Genomic DNA, 12,579 nt, shown 5'->3' with positions numbered 1-12,579 from the left:
TGAGGCAGAGCAGCGGCCGGAAAGGGCTCGGCGGGTCGCGGCGCGGGCGGCCCGGGCCTCGGAGGAAGAGGAGGGCGGGAGCGAGCCGAGGTTTGCCGAAGGCGGCGTTCTCGAGCCGCGCGGGGCGGGCAGGAGGGGGTGTGGCGGAAACTGCCGAGCGCTCCCGAAGGCGGCCGCGGCCGAGTTGCCCGGATGTAGTTGGTGGAACGGCGGCGGCGGCGGCGGCGGTAGCAGCGGCAGCGGCAGGAGGTGGCGAGGAGGACCCGGCGGCGGCGTGCGGGGGGAGGAGGAGGGCAGGCGCGGCGGAGCAGGAGGAGGGGAAGGTGCAGGAGGCGCTCGCTCTCCGCGGGGACCCCGAACGCGGCCTCTCGCCCCCTCCCCCCGGGCTCGCGCTGCCGCCGCGTAGTTGGCGCCGCCGACCCGGCCGATCCCGAGCGGTGCTGACGGAGGGCGATGGCCCGGGACCGCCGGCGCCAGTAACGGGGAGGTGTCGCGAGCCGCCGAGGCTGCGCCGAGCCCTGGTGCCGGGGCCGCTCGCCCGCCGCCCTCCCGCCCGCGCGCGCGCCCCCCCGCCCGTCCGCCCGCCTCGCGGCCGCTCTCCCCCTCCCCGACACACACACACAGCCGGGCATTGATGGTAATGTATGCGAGGAAACAGCAGAGACTCAGTGATGGGTAAATCGTCTTTTCGTTTCGGGCCGGGCCGCGGCGGAGGGCGGGCGGGAGGGCGGGCGTCCTTATCGGGAGCTGGCCGCGCCGCCATTTTTGTTGTTAACCCTGATCCGGCGGCGGCGGGCCGGGCCGGGCCGGGCGGGCGGCCTGGGGGGCCCGGCGGGCTCGGCGAGCGGGCCGAGGCCGCGGCCGTAGTCCCGAGCCGGGCCGGGGAGCCCGGGGAGCGTCCGCGGCGCGCAAAGCGGCGCCGGTACGTTTGTCGGCGGCCCGCGGGGAGGGGCGGCCGGGGCATTGGCTTTCTTCCTTTCCCGCGGTGTCTCACGCCATGGCCCTTGTGTCTTTCAGCTGTCACGACCGGAGGGGGGACTCGCAGCCTTTCCAGGTACCAGCGGATCCCGGGGCGGAGGGGTTGGAAGGGGTCGGAGGGGGAAGGGAGGGACGGCTACTCGAGCGCAGGCTTCAGAAGTCGCTGCAGGCCCTTCGGTGCAACAAATCTGAAAGTGGCACGGACTGGCCCGCTTAAAATTGGGTGTTGGGTTCCGGTAGCATTCTCCAGAGTCGTCTCGGGACTCATCTTGAGAGGTGACCGGAGGAAATTCAGGATTTTGTTTTGTCCTTTTTTTTTTTTTTTTTTTTTTTTTTTTTCTTCTAAGAAAAATTGCAACCAGGAAGACCTGGCTGGGTTTGAGTGTTGAGGAGTCACTGCGGTGTAGTGATAGGTGACTTCAAAAGCACGCTGGCTTCCTAGTGTAGTGGGGAGCCGAAAGATAAATGTGACGGATTTAAAAGTAGACGATGGCTAGAGAGTACCTGAGTGAGTTACGGTTGTAAGCGTACTCTTACCACTGTTTATTTTTTGGTTCCAATTCTCTTTGAAGGGAAGGGTTTTGGTTTTGTTTCAGTTAATTTAAACCTTTGGTCGCTTGGGCACTTAATGCTAATAGAGATGATTACTATTGTTACTGAAAGTTTTGCATGTAAAGTTTTAAAGATTTGCTGTTCGCCGGGCAGTAACTCTGATGACAACAGAAGTAAATACCTTATGCCTCTAACCACTTTTAAAGAATAAAAGAATAGGATCAGGTCTGGTCTTCCTCAGGGTTCTGTGGTTCGGGCTGGCTTCCAATTTTACTCCTGTCTTCCGAGTGCAGGATTACAGTCGGGAGGCCACTAGGCTGGCAGGAGAGAAAGCATGCTTCGAACCCGATAACTCGTGTTACTACTGTGCAGGAGCTTTCCGGATGTCAGAATATTTGCATGAGTCACACAGTATTGACTCCTTGGGAAGGACTGATACATTTGTTTTTAAGACACCTGCGGAGTAAAACCGTAATTTTCAGGGCATTTAGAGTTATGACTTAAGAAATATTGTTCCTGGATCAGTTTGTTTGGGCACATAACATAATCTTACAGTTTAAAAGTATTTAAAGAGCTTAAAGTATTGCAAGAGTGTGTAAATTATGGCTAGTGCTTTATTTGAATCAAAAAACTAGAAAAACTTGTGTTTTTTAAGAATAAGGTTATAAAATATATTTATTTTCAGATGTGCATGGATTCATTAGTTGTAGAGGATTCGTGGATTGTAGTTTAAGCTCTCAAAAAGTGATGTTAGTTTTGAAGATCTTTTTCTGGTGGATCAGCCTGCCAAGATACTTGGTTTTTAAAGTTTACATGATAAAATAGGGCGTTTTTCTTTTTTGGTGTTTTGTTACATTTTTTTACTAAAAGTTGCATAATAACACAAGCATTTAGATCTTCTCAGAATAAGGGAAGTACTGAAAATGGGAATTCTGAGTTTTGATGTAAGTGAAGTTAACAAAAGTTGCAATTTTAAGTGGGGAATTGAGTTTAAAGTTTCAATTTTCTCTCTGTCTCCCTTTTGGGGGGTGATGTCTTACAGGCACTTAAGTATTCGTCAAAAAGTCACCCCAGTAGTGGTGATCACAGACATGAAAAGATGCGAGACGCCGCAGATCCTTCGCCACCAAACAAAATGTTTCGGAGATCGGATAGTCCTGAAAACAAGTACAGTGACAGCACAGGTCACAATAAGGCCAAAAATGTGCATACTCAGAGAGTTAGAGAAAGGGAAGGTGGTAAGTAGCTTTCTGTCCCAAACTATCCTATCTGTGGATTTTTGAAGAAAATAGTGCAGTTAGCATGTTCAATTTAAGGAAGTTACTATGTGCTGATGTTGCCAAGTTTGAATCCAGGTTTGTTTGCGCGCTTGTTTTAATTCAGCAGTCACTGGGAAAACGAGGCTAGACAGTATTTGATGATGCAGTTACAAATAGTCTTCTAAATGTTTACTAATGATGGGAGAGTTTCTGAACAGTTTTCCAAGAAAGGAACTTGGAGTTTTTAAGGATTTCTATTTAGTTTGAAGTCATGGGTCCTTCAAAACATTTCCTAACATGTTCAAATTTTAATTGTAATGATGAGTTACACATTTAAAGAAGAGGTTTATCAAGGTAACTATCACCATTAAAAAGTTTTTTTTTTTGTTTGTTTGTTTTTGTTTTGGGATTCAGGAAATGAGTTTTTATTCGACCCATTCAAAATTTTATATTTCATTTTTTTCTGGAGTCCTTTTGGTGTTTAAAAATAGTCCTTTCTTAAAAATTCTTATTTTGCCTTTTGAAATAGGCCCTAATATCAAGGCTGGCCTCAAATGAGCTGTACAGCTGAGGAAGATTAAGTGAGCCTTAGGGTTTGTTTTGTTTTGTTTTTACAGTGCTGATAGCTTTTTGTTACCTGCTCAGACTGTGGTGGGGATAGGGAATAAGTATATTTTCAGACTGACTTTGCTCAATTTATGAATGTAACATTTTGCTTCTAAAACCTAAATTGTGGGACAAAATAATTTCACTAAGGTAATTAAAAGTTTTATGTTTTTCTCACACAGTAAGACTTTGCATTGCTCAAGTAGATAATATTTAATTACACAGTATTAATTGAAAACCGGAGAAGACCCATAGTAGAATACTGTAGTGAAAGAGTAGCAGGTAGCTTATTCAAGTGTTGGAAAATCTTGGATACTAAGGAGATTTTTGTCAGTTTTATGGGTGAATTTTCTTTAGTTTTCCATGCATCCTAGGGTAATAATAACATCCACCAGTCACTCTTCAGTGCTCATTAAAATCTAATTGGGGGACAACAATAATTTGTACTTTTAGTGTGCTGTATTTTGAGCTGTTGACACATGGTACTTGATTGTAAGTTTTTCTTTCTTTCTTTTTTTAAACAACTGGACCCAATTAGGTCATCCATTCTGAAATCCAGAAAGAAGTTAGTTTTACACATTCAAGAAAATATCTATAAATGATTTCATGTCATTACAGTGAGGCATTGAGTTCCTTCAGAGTTTAAATGATCCTCACCAAATCCTTTTGCTTATTCATTCAACAAGTGGCGGGCATACGTCATGTGCCAAGAGTTGTGTGGTCTTGGAGGTCAAGTTGTGATTGGTCCTTTGCCCTGAAGCTGGCCTTAGAGTTGTCACTTGACACTTGGGCCGAGTGGTGCTTTAGTTGTTTCTCTGTATTGTACTCTTCGCTTTTTAATTCTCCTTCAGAAATGAACTCAAATGCTGTTGGCATTTGTATCCTTGTTGTTAAGTTCCATGTGCAAGCAGTTACTCAGAATTTTCTCCCTGTTATTTCCTAAATTATAGTTCACTTTGTAATTTATTTCCACTTTTCTGTTTTTTCCTAGAGTGTAACAGATATTATAACACCATTCTTTCATAGTCACAGCCCTTTACACCAGGAACCAAACATAACATAAAATAATCTTTTGTTGTTTTAAATTAAGCTTTTGGTTCTTTGAGGTGGCTCTCACCGGCTGGCATAGAATTTGATAATGGTAAGCCAGACTGATTGCAAACTCAGAGATCCATCTGCTTCTTATAAAAATCAGTTTTTATTCTAGTGTTCAGAGTACATCTTTGGAGTTTATTATATCTGTGTATGTAATACTACTTTTTTCTTTGTCTTCTTTGAGTCAAGGCCTTACTACGTGATTACTGTAGTTGCCTCAACCTCCTGTGCTCTGGGATTAGAGAAGTAATCTACAGTCTCTGGATCTCATTGTGTTTATTATTCTCAATGTATTTAAAAACAAGAGAAGAGAAAGTCTTGAGAGAATCCTTAGAGTTGTAAATAATTTAAACAAAAAACTTCAGCCTGGTTTGATAGCACACGCCTATAATCCCAGCACTTAGGGAGGCAACGACAGGCAGATTTCGAGGCCAGCCTGGTGTACAAAGTGCTTCCAGGACAGCCAAGGCTACACAGAGAAACATAGTCTCAAAAAACAAAATGACAAAAACTGAATGGTACAAATACCTTAGGGTGTGGTGTCTTTGTAGGGTTTTTATGAAACTTAGAACTTCAGTTTTAGAGTAGTCATCCATACCTTCGAGTACTTTAGATGTGATGTAAGTGTGTGTGTACATACTTTGAGCATTGTCTGAATTGACTATATTGGTTCCTGAATTTGTGGGAATTTAGTAAATTACGTATCTTCTTAAAGTTGGGAATTGGTTTTGGTAGAAAGGAAAAATGCGTTTTTTAGACAGTAAGTATTGCTTCTAAGGATTTAAAGTCTCTACCTATGATTTTTATCCCATCAGTTCTAGAAATGTTCTCATAATACATTCTCTGTGTATGTTGAGCATACCTCATCAGAAAGTCTGAAAGCCTGTCAAAATTTTGAAAAGCCTTTTGGATAATATATGCTCAGCTGTTAAAGTCTATAAAGAGACACCCCAAACCTCAAAAGGTACTGAACATTGTGGGTAACACACTAATATCTTGAAAAATTAATCATACAGATCAGTGGAAATAAATTGCAGTTTTCTAGATGTAACTTAATGATGTCCAGATATTTTTATAAAATATAGTATTCAGAGTGGCCCTGTGTTAATCAGGGTACATTTTAAACAGGATTTTGCATTGATAATAGAAAGTTCTGAGTTGTTCTTGACTCTCGTGTTGACATTGGAAAGTAGCACAAGTACCATCTCTGTTTTTACAATTCTACAAAAAAGGAAATAAAACTAATGATAGGTGAGTCTGGAAATCATATGTGTGCTGGTAAGTTCTAAACTCAGGAGTATTTGATGTGGGATGAATTAGCTTAAAACTTGGCTTTCATCCTCCTGATGCCTTCTTTAAGCTTTCCTGAGTGGTTAGTTTTTACCTAGTTTGTACTATCAAAGTTGGTGCTGGACACAATACTACTACAGCGCATGTGTATATCTCTAGGACAATTTGTCACATGCTAGTGTTTTCTGTTTAAAAAGATGTTTCCACTTTATATCATACCAAAAGTTTCTCTAGGAAGAAACTATCTCCCACTTAAGAATAAAACTTCTTACTTTTCTTTTTTACAAAGTGACTTAGTATAGAACTTGATAGGCTAATATTTGCATTTTAATAAATTGATTGATGAATGATAGGCAGTTTTGGTTAATGAAGACAAGTAGATTTTTTTTTTTTTTAAAGAACTGCTTTATAATAACGTAGACAAAAATACTCTAGGTGACAAAAATCCTCCTAGGTGAGTCAAAAAAACACAGGAAATATTTTGTGATCAACACAGTAAGGTTGAAAGATGAGCAATCTGACTTTTGTTTTTTGTTTTTGGTGGCACAGGGTTTCATTATAGTGGCTTTAATCCCATCTTGATCATCCTGCCTCAACATCTCTAATGCTTTTTTTCTTTATTTTTTAATTTACATATGTGTGTAGGGAGCATATAAGGAAGTCTGAAGTTTTTTTCTTTCCTATCATATGGAGCCTGGGTATCCAAACTCAGTCCAGGCTTAGTAGCGAGCCCTTCCACCTTTCTAATTTTTTTTCACCAGCTCATCCCTAACTGCGTTTATCTTTTGATCTTTGGCCAGTGCTAGCCTTGAATTCTTGATCTTCTTGCCTATACTTTTCACAATTGTATAGAATCTCGGCAATCCGAAATTTTTTTCATTTTTTTTTTTTTTTTTTTGAGACAGGGTTTTTCTTTGTAGCCTTGGATGTCCTGATCTCGCTTTATAGACCAGGCAGACCTTGAACTCAGAGAGATCTGATTGCCTATGCCTCCTGGAGTGCTGTAATCTTAATGTTTTATGTTTCAACTCTGTTACTTTTCCCTTAATTTTAGAAAACACCCAGGCATGCTCACAGTTTAAGCATGTGTACTTGTAAATCTTGATAAGCAGTTATTACAAGTCATTGTCACAAAGCTTCTTTTCATGTTCTATTTTATAATACAAACATTTGTATGGCCACTTTGACTGTTTAAAAGACAGTTTTGTTTTATGTTTTTTGTTTGTTTGTTTGAGACAGGGTTTCTCTTTGTAACAGCTCTTTGGCTGTCCGGGACTAACTTTGTAGACCAGAACTAGCCTTGAACTCACAGAGATCTGCTTGCCTCTGTGAGTGCTGAGATTAGATGCATGCACCACCACACCCAGCATTTAAGACAGTCTTAAACATTTCTACTTAGCTGGATGACAAAAAAGAAAAGAAAAAATGATGTAACAAACTGAGGGCTTCCGCTTTTTAAGTTATAGAAAAGTTAATGATGTTGTATTTGCTGAAAACAACTCTTCTGTGTGTGTATGCAGTATGGTTTTGGGGTAGCATACCAGTTGACTGATGCTCAAGTGATGGTGTGCCTTTGAGACAGACACTGTAACAAGTGGCGTAACACTGTCATGTCAGAGCAATGGTATTTCATGTGTTGAGTTCTTCTTAAGGGTGTCTGTGACACCTTATAGTTGCAGAGACCTTTTGCATTCTCATCTGATCACATAGCCACTCTCTGAAATCAATTTGTTGTGTGTCTGGTTTACTGATGAAATTAATCAAAACCTTCAGGCCCTGCTGTTGATGGCAGCAAGCTAAAGTCAGTCTTCCGTGTACATAAAACTTTATTTCTGCCCTCAGATTATATTTGAGCTGAAGCCCTTCCTAGTATCTAGAATATATTTTGTGCTCATTGCCACTTTCTATGGTGGTTCTACAAGAACCTCAGAGTGGTGTCTTTTTTCTTTTTCCTTTGTAGTTATTATGTCCCATACATGAAGTAGAGTGATGTAGTTAAAGTGCTACTTAGTTCCTGCCACTCTGAGGCTTAAGAGGTTTTTAGTGACTTGAAATTCTTAGGCCTGTTCTTACTATCCTGAATGGGCTCTTGGATTTTGTTTGTTTCTTGAAGACGAGGTCTTGTATGCCCTACCTGGCTTCTCTCTCATGGCTGGTTTCCTGCCAGCATCTGTGCTGGAGTTCTAAGCCATGAACTCCTGAATAGTTACAAGTCAGTGCAAATACAAAGAGCGCTGTACTGCTTCTTTTAGAGTTAAAAGGAGGGTGCTAGGTAGTTGAGTAAATGGAGAGCTTATATAACAGGCTGCAGAGACTGAGGGCAATTGTTCACGTCTATTGTGTGCCATTTGCAAATATGGGGTCCTGATTGATAAGAGGGTTTAAACATAAAAACTCAGTGAGATGAGTGTGGAGTAATGGTAACCAGATTTGGCTCCTTGTCAGGATTGCAAGAAGAGCTTGCTACAGCTTATTTAATAACATCTGAATTTCTCTGAATCACAGCAGTTACGAGATGGAGCCTAGAAAATGAAATTGTAAATAAAACTGGTTTAATATATGTGTTTGTAATCTGTAATTCTAGAGTTTCTAACTCATGGCATCAGGAGGAATCTGCACAGAGTGGTTATTTGTAGAACACATATTCTATCTTAAGGACTTCTGGGTCACCTTCCTGTGTGAATGGATAGTATTAAAGTTTGTATGCATCTTCAGGAGCCCACATAATGTCTGTGGCAGAGGGATCCAAACAGTGTCTGGCAGTAGGGAATTTCTAAATGGTGTTAGCAACTTCATAGACCAGTGGATATACTAAATTTGGGTAATTGTTGCCACTGTTGCTTTAGATAAAATTATTTTAAACACTAAAATCTCCCCACTCTTGAAGTTGACCTAAGATAGTTCAGTAGTAAACCTGAGTTAGTTCTATGTTTGAAAAACAGTTACACAAGTTAGTATATTTACACTAATTTAGGTGCCAGCAATTGTTTTATAAAGTTTGTTTATGTGTATTTGTGCGACACTGAGATGACACATCAAGTCAAACACTTGAGTGTAAGCCCAACAACAAGCTTGATCCTAGAGACCTGTGGCAGAGAGAACCAAGTTCTGAAAGGTGTCCGTTGACTGGTACACTTAAGGTGTGGCATGTGCCTGCACTCACATCACACAGAGACATATACACATGCACACACACAGCATACAAACAGATAAACTTTCAAAAACATTATTAGTAGTCAAAGAATACTTAGGATATGTGTGGTTGATAAATTAACATAAGCCTAGATTTTTACAATTTTTTTAAGTTCTTAATTTGTATGACAACGTTTTTTGAAAAGTTCTCATAGAACTCTATTCTGGCAAAAATAAGCAGTATTTTCAAAGTATGATCTCGGGATTTTTGCTTATTATGAGGAAAGGATGCATAAAATATTTTTATTCAATATTTGTGACTTACAAGAATAATTTTCAGTCTTTATCAATGCCATAAAAGGCTGTGCCTGTTTGGAGACACTTGAATTGTAAAGACCCTTGAGGATTGAGTGATAAAAAACGTTACTATTTTGGTGTAATGATAAGAGACATCTTTTTGTTTTGTTCTTTTGGGGAGAGTTTCTCTTTTTGTAGTCTGGCTGTCCTCAAAGTTGCAATAATAGACAAGGCTGGCCTTGAACTCACAGACAGATCCTCTTGCCTCTGCCTCCCAAGTGCTGGGAATGAAGGCTTACACCACCAGGCCTGGCCATGAATTTAGTTAGATGTTTTTTGGAGACAAAAGTCTTAATACATATCCTTGGCTGGCATGGAGTTTGCTCTGTAGAGCAAGCTGGCTTTAGACTCAAAGATCCCCTTGCCTCTTCCTCCAAGTGCTGGGATTAAAGGTGTGTGCTTACCGGACCTGGCTGAAATCTTTTTTATATGACTACTAAATGCCAGTATTGCCTGTACTTTGAAAACATAGAATTAACATACGTTGCCAAAAATCATTTGGGCCTGACTTATTTAGAGACACACGGTCTTTAGTGGACTACAGTGACCTTGTCTGGCTCTCCACGTAAGCTTATCGAAACATGTAAAATGTGAAAATGTTGTTCCTTTGTTCATGTTGTATGGGTTTTGATTCAGAGTTCAAGAGTAATCTTTCCCATTGAGATCTATGTGATTTCTGTTTGTTTTTTTCCTTTTTGTCCCATGGCTACATGAATTAGTTTTATTTGCCCTTTATGCCTATGTCTACATAAATTAGTTCTAAATCATTATTTTCTTTCTGTTGTGCTTTACTGGTGTTTTCAATTACGATTCTTTGCATATCATAGATCCCCTATTTTTCTAGATACTTTTTGTGTTGGGAATGAAACCCAGGCAAGGCCTCATGCCAGGTAGTTGCTCTACCATTTTGAGCTATACCCTTCCTTAGAAATAATTTGTCTGATGTTTGAAAATATTTTTTGTTGCTATGATTTCAGTAAATAGATCAAATCTTTTGCTTAAGATCTTCTGTATTAATTTTTACTTGTTTGTAGGTTTCCTCATAATTGTGCAGTTAGATTTCATTTCTCAGTTTTTAAGGCATATCTTGTTTTGTGTATTCTATCTTTGAGAATACATAAAACAACAAACTCAAAAGTTTTTTGTGGATAGTAATGAGACTGCATATCAGGAAGTGTTTTGTCATCAAAGCCTAAAAAATACTTTGTCTAAACTACATTTATTCTGGCTTAAATTTTTTTAATTAATGAGTTGATATTTTTGAGCTAGTTTAGCTGGGTAGCTTTCCTGGAATTCATCTATGTAGACCAGGCTGCTCTTACACTTAGGGTAATCCTTCTGTCTTCCAAGTGCTGGGATTGTAGGTGTGTGCCCAGTAAAACAGCATTTATCTCCAAGTTATTTTCTCTCCTACTGTACATCTAAATTAATTGATTGTGCATTGATGCAATGCACAATCTGCTATTAAATGTAGATAATCATTGGGGTGGATGTCTCCTACTGGTACACTCTCAGTTGGAAGTTATAGTTCTTGAGTTCAGTTTACTTACGAAAATATCTAGACATTATGTGTGTTTATGTTAAGTGAGGCTGTTACTAGTTTTCTAGAACAATGGCAGCGTACTAGGAAGGACCTGACAAGTGCAAACGGAGTTTCCCTACAGTCCTAGACTGTATCCTTTTAGGACGTTGAGAACAGGTTGTGCTCCTTGTTGGAAAACTCAGTGCCTTGTTTGTCACAGCAGTAGATCTATTAGCCAGCTTGATGTTTAGTATCAGCTTGGTGTTTGCTGTGAATGATGGGCCCTCGGTTAGCAGTGAGGGAAGCAAGAGACTGGATACTGATAATAAGAGTCCAACAGTGTCCTAACAGTTCTGTCAGGCCATGAAGTCATTCCCACTGCTTGATATGCTTTTGCCTTTTCTGTCACCCTTCCCTTTGTCTCTCATGCAGCTGAGTAAAACTGTGTATGTACTCCTGGTACATGCTTTTATACTGTTATCTTTCTGTACCCCGAACTGCCATGTTGCAACTCTTGCCTCACTTGGTTAAGAAGATAGTAGCTATTTGTTGTTGTTTGTTTGTTTTCCTTTGCCTATGTGTATGTCTGTGTACCACATAACTGGTGGTATAGAAGAGGAGGCCAGTAGAGGATGTTTGATTCTCTGCAACTGGATTTAAAGGTGGTTGTGAGCTGCTGTGTGGGTGCTGGGAATCAAAACCAGGTCCCCTAGAAAAGTAACCAGTGCTTTTAACTGCTGAGCTGTTACTCCAGATCCATAGTGGTTTTTGCTGTTTCCATTGTAGGAAACCTTCTTTGATCCTGTCTCTGCTTTACATTATAGCTGGTTTTAGTTGGTTTGTTTGTTTAGTATTTTGAGACAGACTCTCAGCCCAGGCAAACCTTGAACTCACTGTGTGTCTTCTTGAACTCCTGATCCTTCTTCCATATCAAAGTACTGGGATTTTAAGTGTGCACCACTACCTCTAATATTAACTGAAAGTCCCTTTGAGTCAGGAAAAATGAGAATACCAGTATGACATTGGCAAGCTTCATCCTTTTCATATTTTTTAAATAAATTGACTTTTGAAAGTAAACCCATTGAAAGCATGAAAGCTGTCTGTATTCAGCAACAGCTTAATGTTTAAAAGTCTTACAGATTGATTTCACTAATTTATGTTGCAAAACCACTTGGCAGATAAAGCCTTGAGTCAAATCTGAGTTTTCACCTGAAACATGGTAAACTGACTTGCTTTCTGTTACACAGTATGGTCATTGAATTCACTGGTTTCAGTAGTTAGGCCTGTCCTTGGTGAGACAGGATGAGACAGGAATTAGGTTGTATTTCAGTGAATTAGGTTGTATCTCAATTGGGTTTTTGGGAGAAGGGAGAACTGGTGACATCCTCCTTTACCATCAAGGTATTTGTGGCTCTTCATTCTTTCCTTTTTGAATATTAATGTAACAGTGCTCGCTTCTGAAAAATATGCGCACTGACTTTTCCAGTATTTTCTTGTGTAACCTTAAAAAAGAAAGCAGTCTTACAAGTTTAAGAAACATTCATAGATACTATGGCTGTATGTATATCATGTTGCTTTTCTCTTACCTAGGTTCATAATTGACCAAAATCGTGTTGAGAAATTTAGGGTTATTGACTCATGGATACTTAAGTTTTGGTTTGTTGCCCTTATATTACTCCCTTCCTTAGTTTTTGAGGATATCATACATGGAGATAATATATCTCGATCAAGTCCACCCCTTAATTACACTGCCTTGTCACCTGCCCCCCCCCCCCCCCCTTAGTGTCC

The 12,579-nt window shown here is 40.6% G+C and overlaps 1 protein-coding gene across 4 annotated transcripts in view; it reads left to right on the top strand.

Annotated features, from left to right (window-relative positions):
• Positions 1 to 406: 406 nt before the first annotated feature.
• Positions 407 to 12,579, top strand: part of Wac (WW domain containing adaptor with coiled-coil) — a 54,640-nt gene continuing 42,467 nt past the window's right edge. The window contains exons 1-3 of one of the 4 annotated variants that reach the window (XM_055629191.1): positions 407 to 675; positions 1,018 to 1,054; positions 2,573 to 2,768. In XM_055629191.1, coding sequence (XP_055485166.1) covers positions 635 to 675; positions 1,018 to 1,054; positions 2,573 to 2,768 — 274 coding nt within the window. In that variant the 5' untranslated portion in view covers positions 407 to 634. Of the gene's footprint in view, positions 676 to 902; positions 923 to 1,017; positions 1,055 to 2,572; positions 2,769 to 12,579 lie in introns of those variants that run through there. The other 3 variants (XM_055629189.1, XM_055629190.1, XM_055629192.1) reach the window with 3 other exon arrangements.

This window comes from Psammomys obesus, unplaced genomic scaffold, assembly GCF_907164565.1.
Source record: "Psammomys obesus unplaced genomic scaffold, mPsaObe1.curated_primary_1811, whole genome shotgun sequence".
Lineage (NCBI taxonomy): Eukaryota > Metazoa > Chordata > Mammalia > Rodentia > Muridae > Psammomys > Psammomys obesus.
This window is presented reverse-complemented; position numbering and strand designations above follow the sequence as displayed.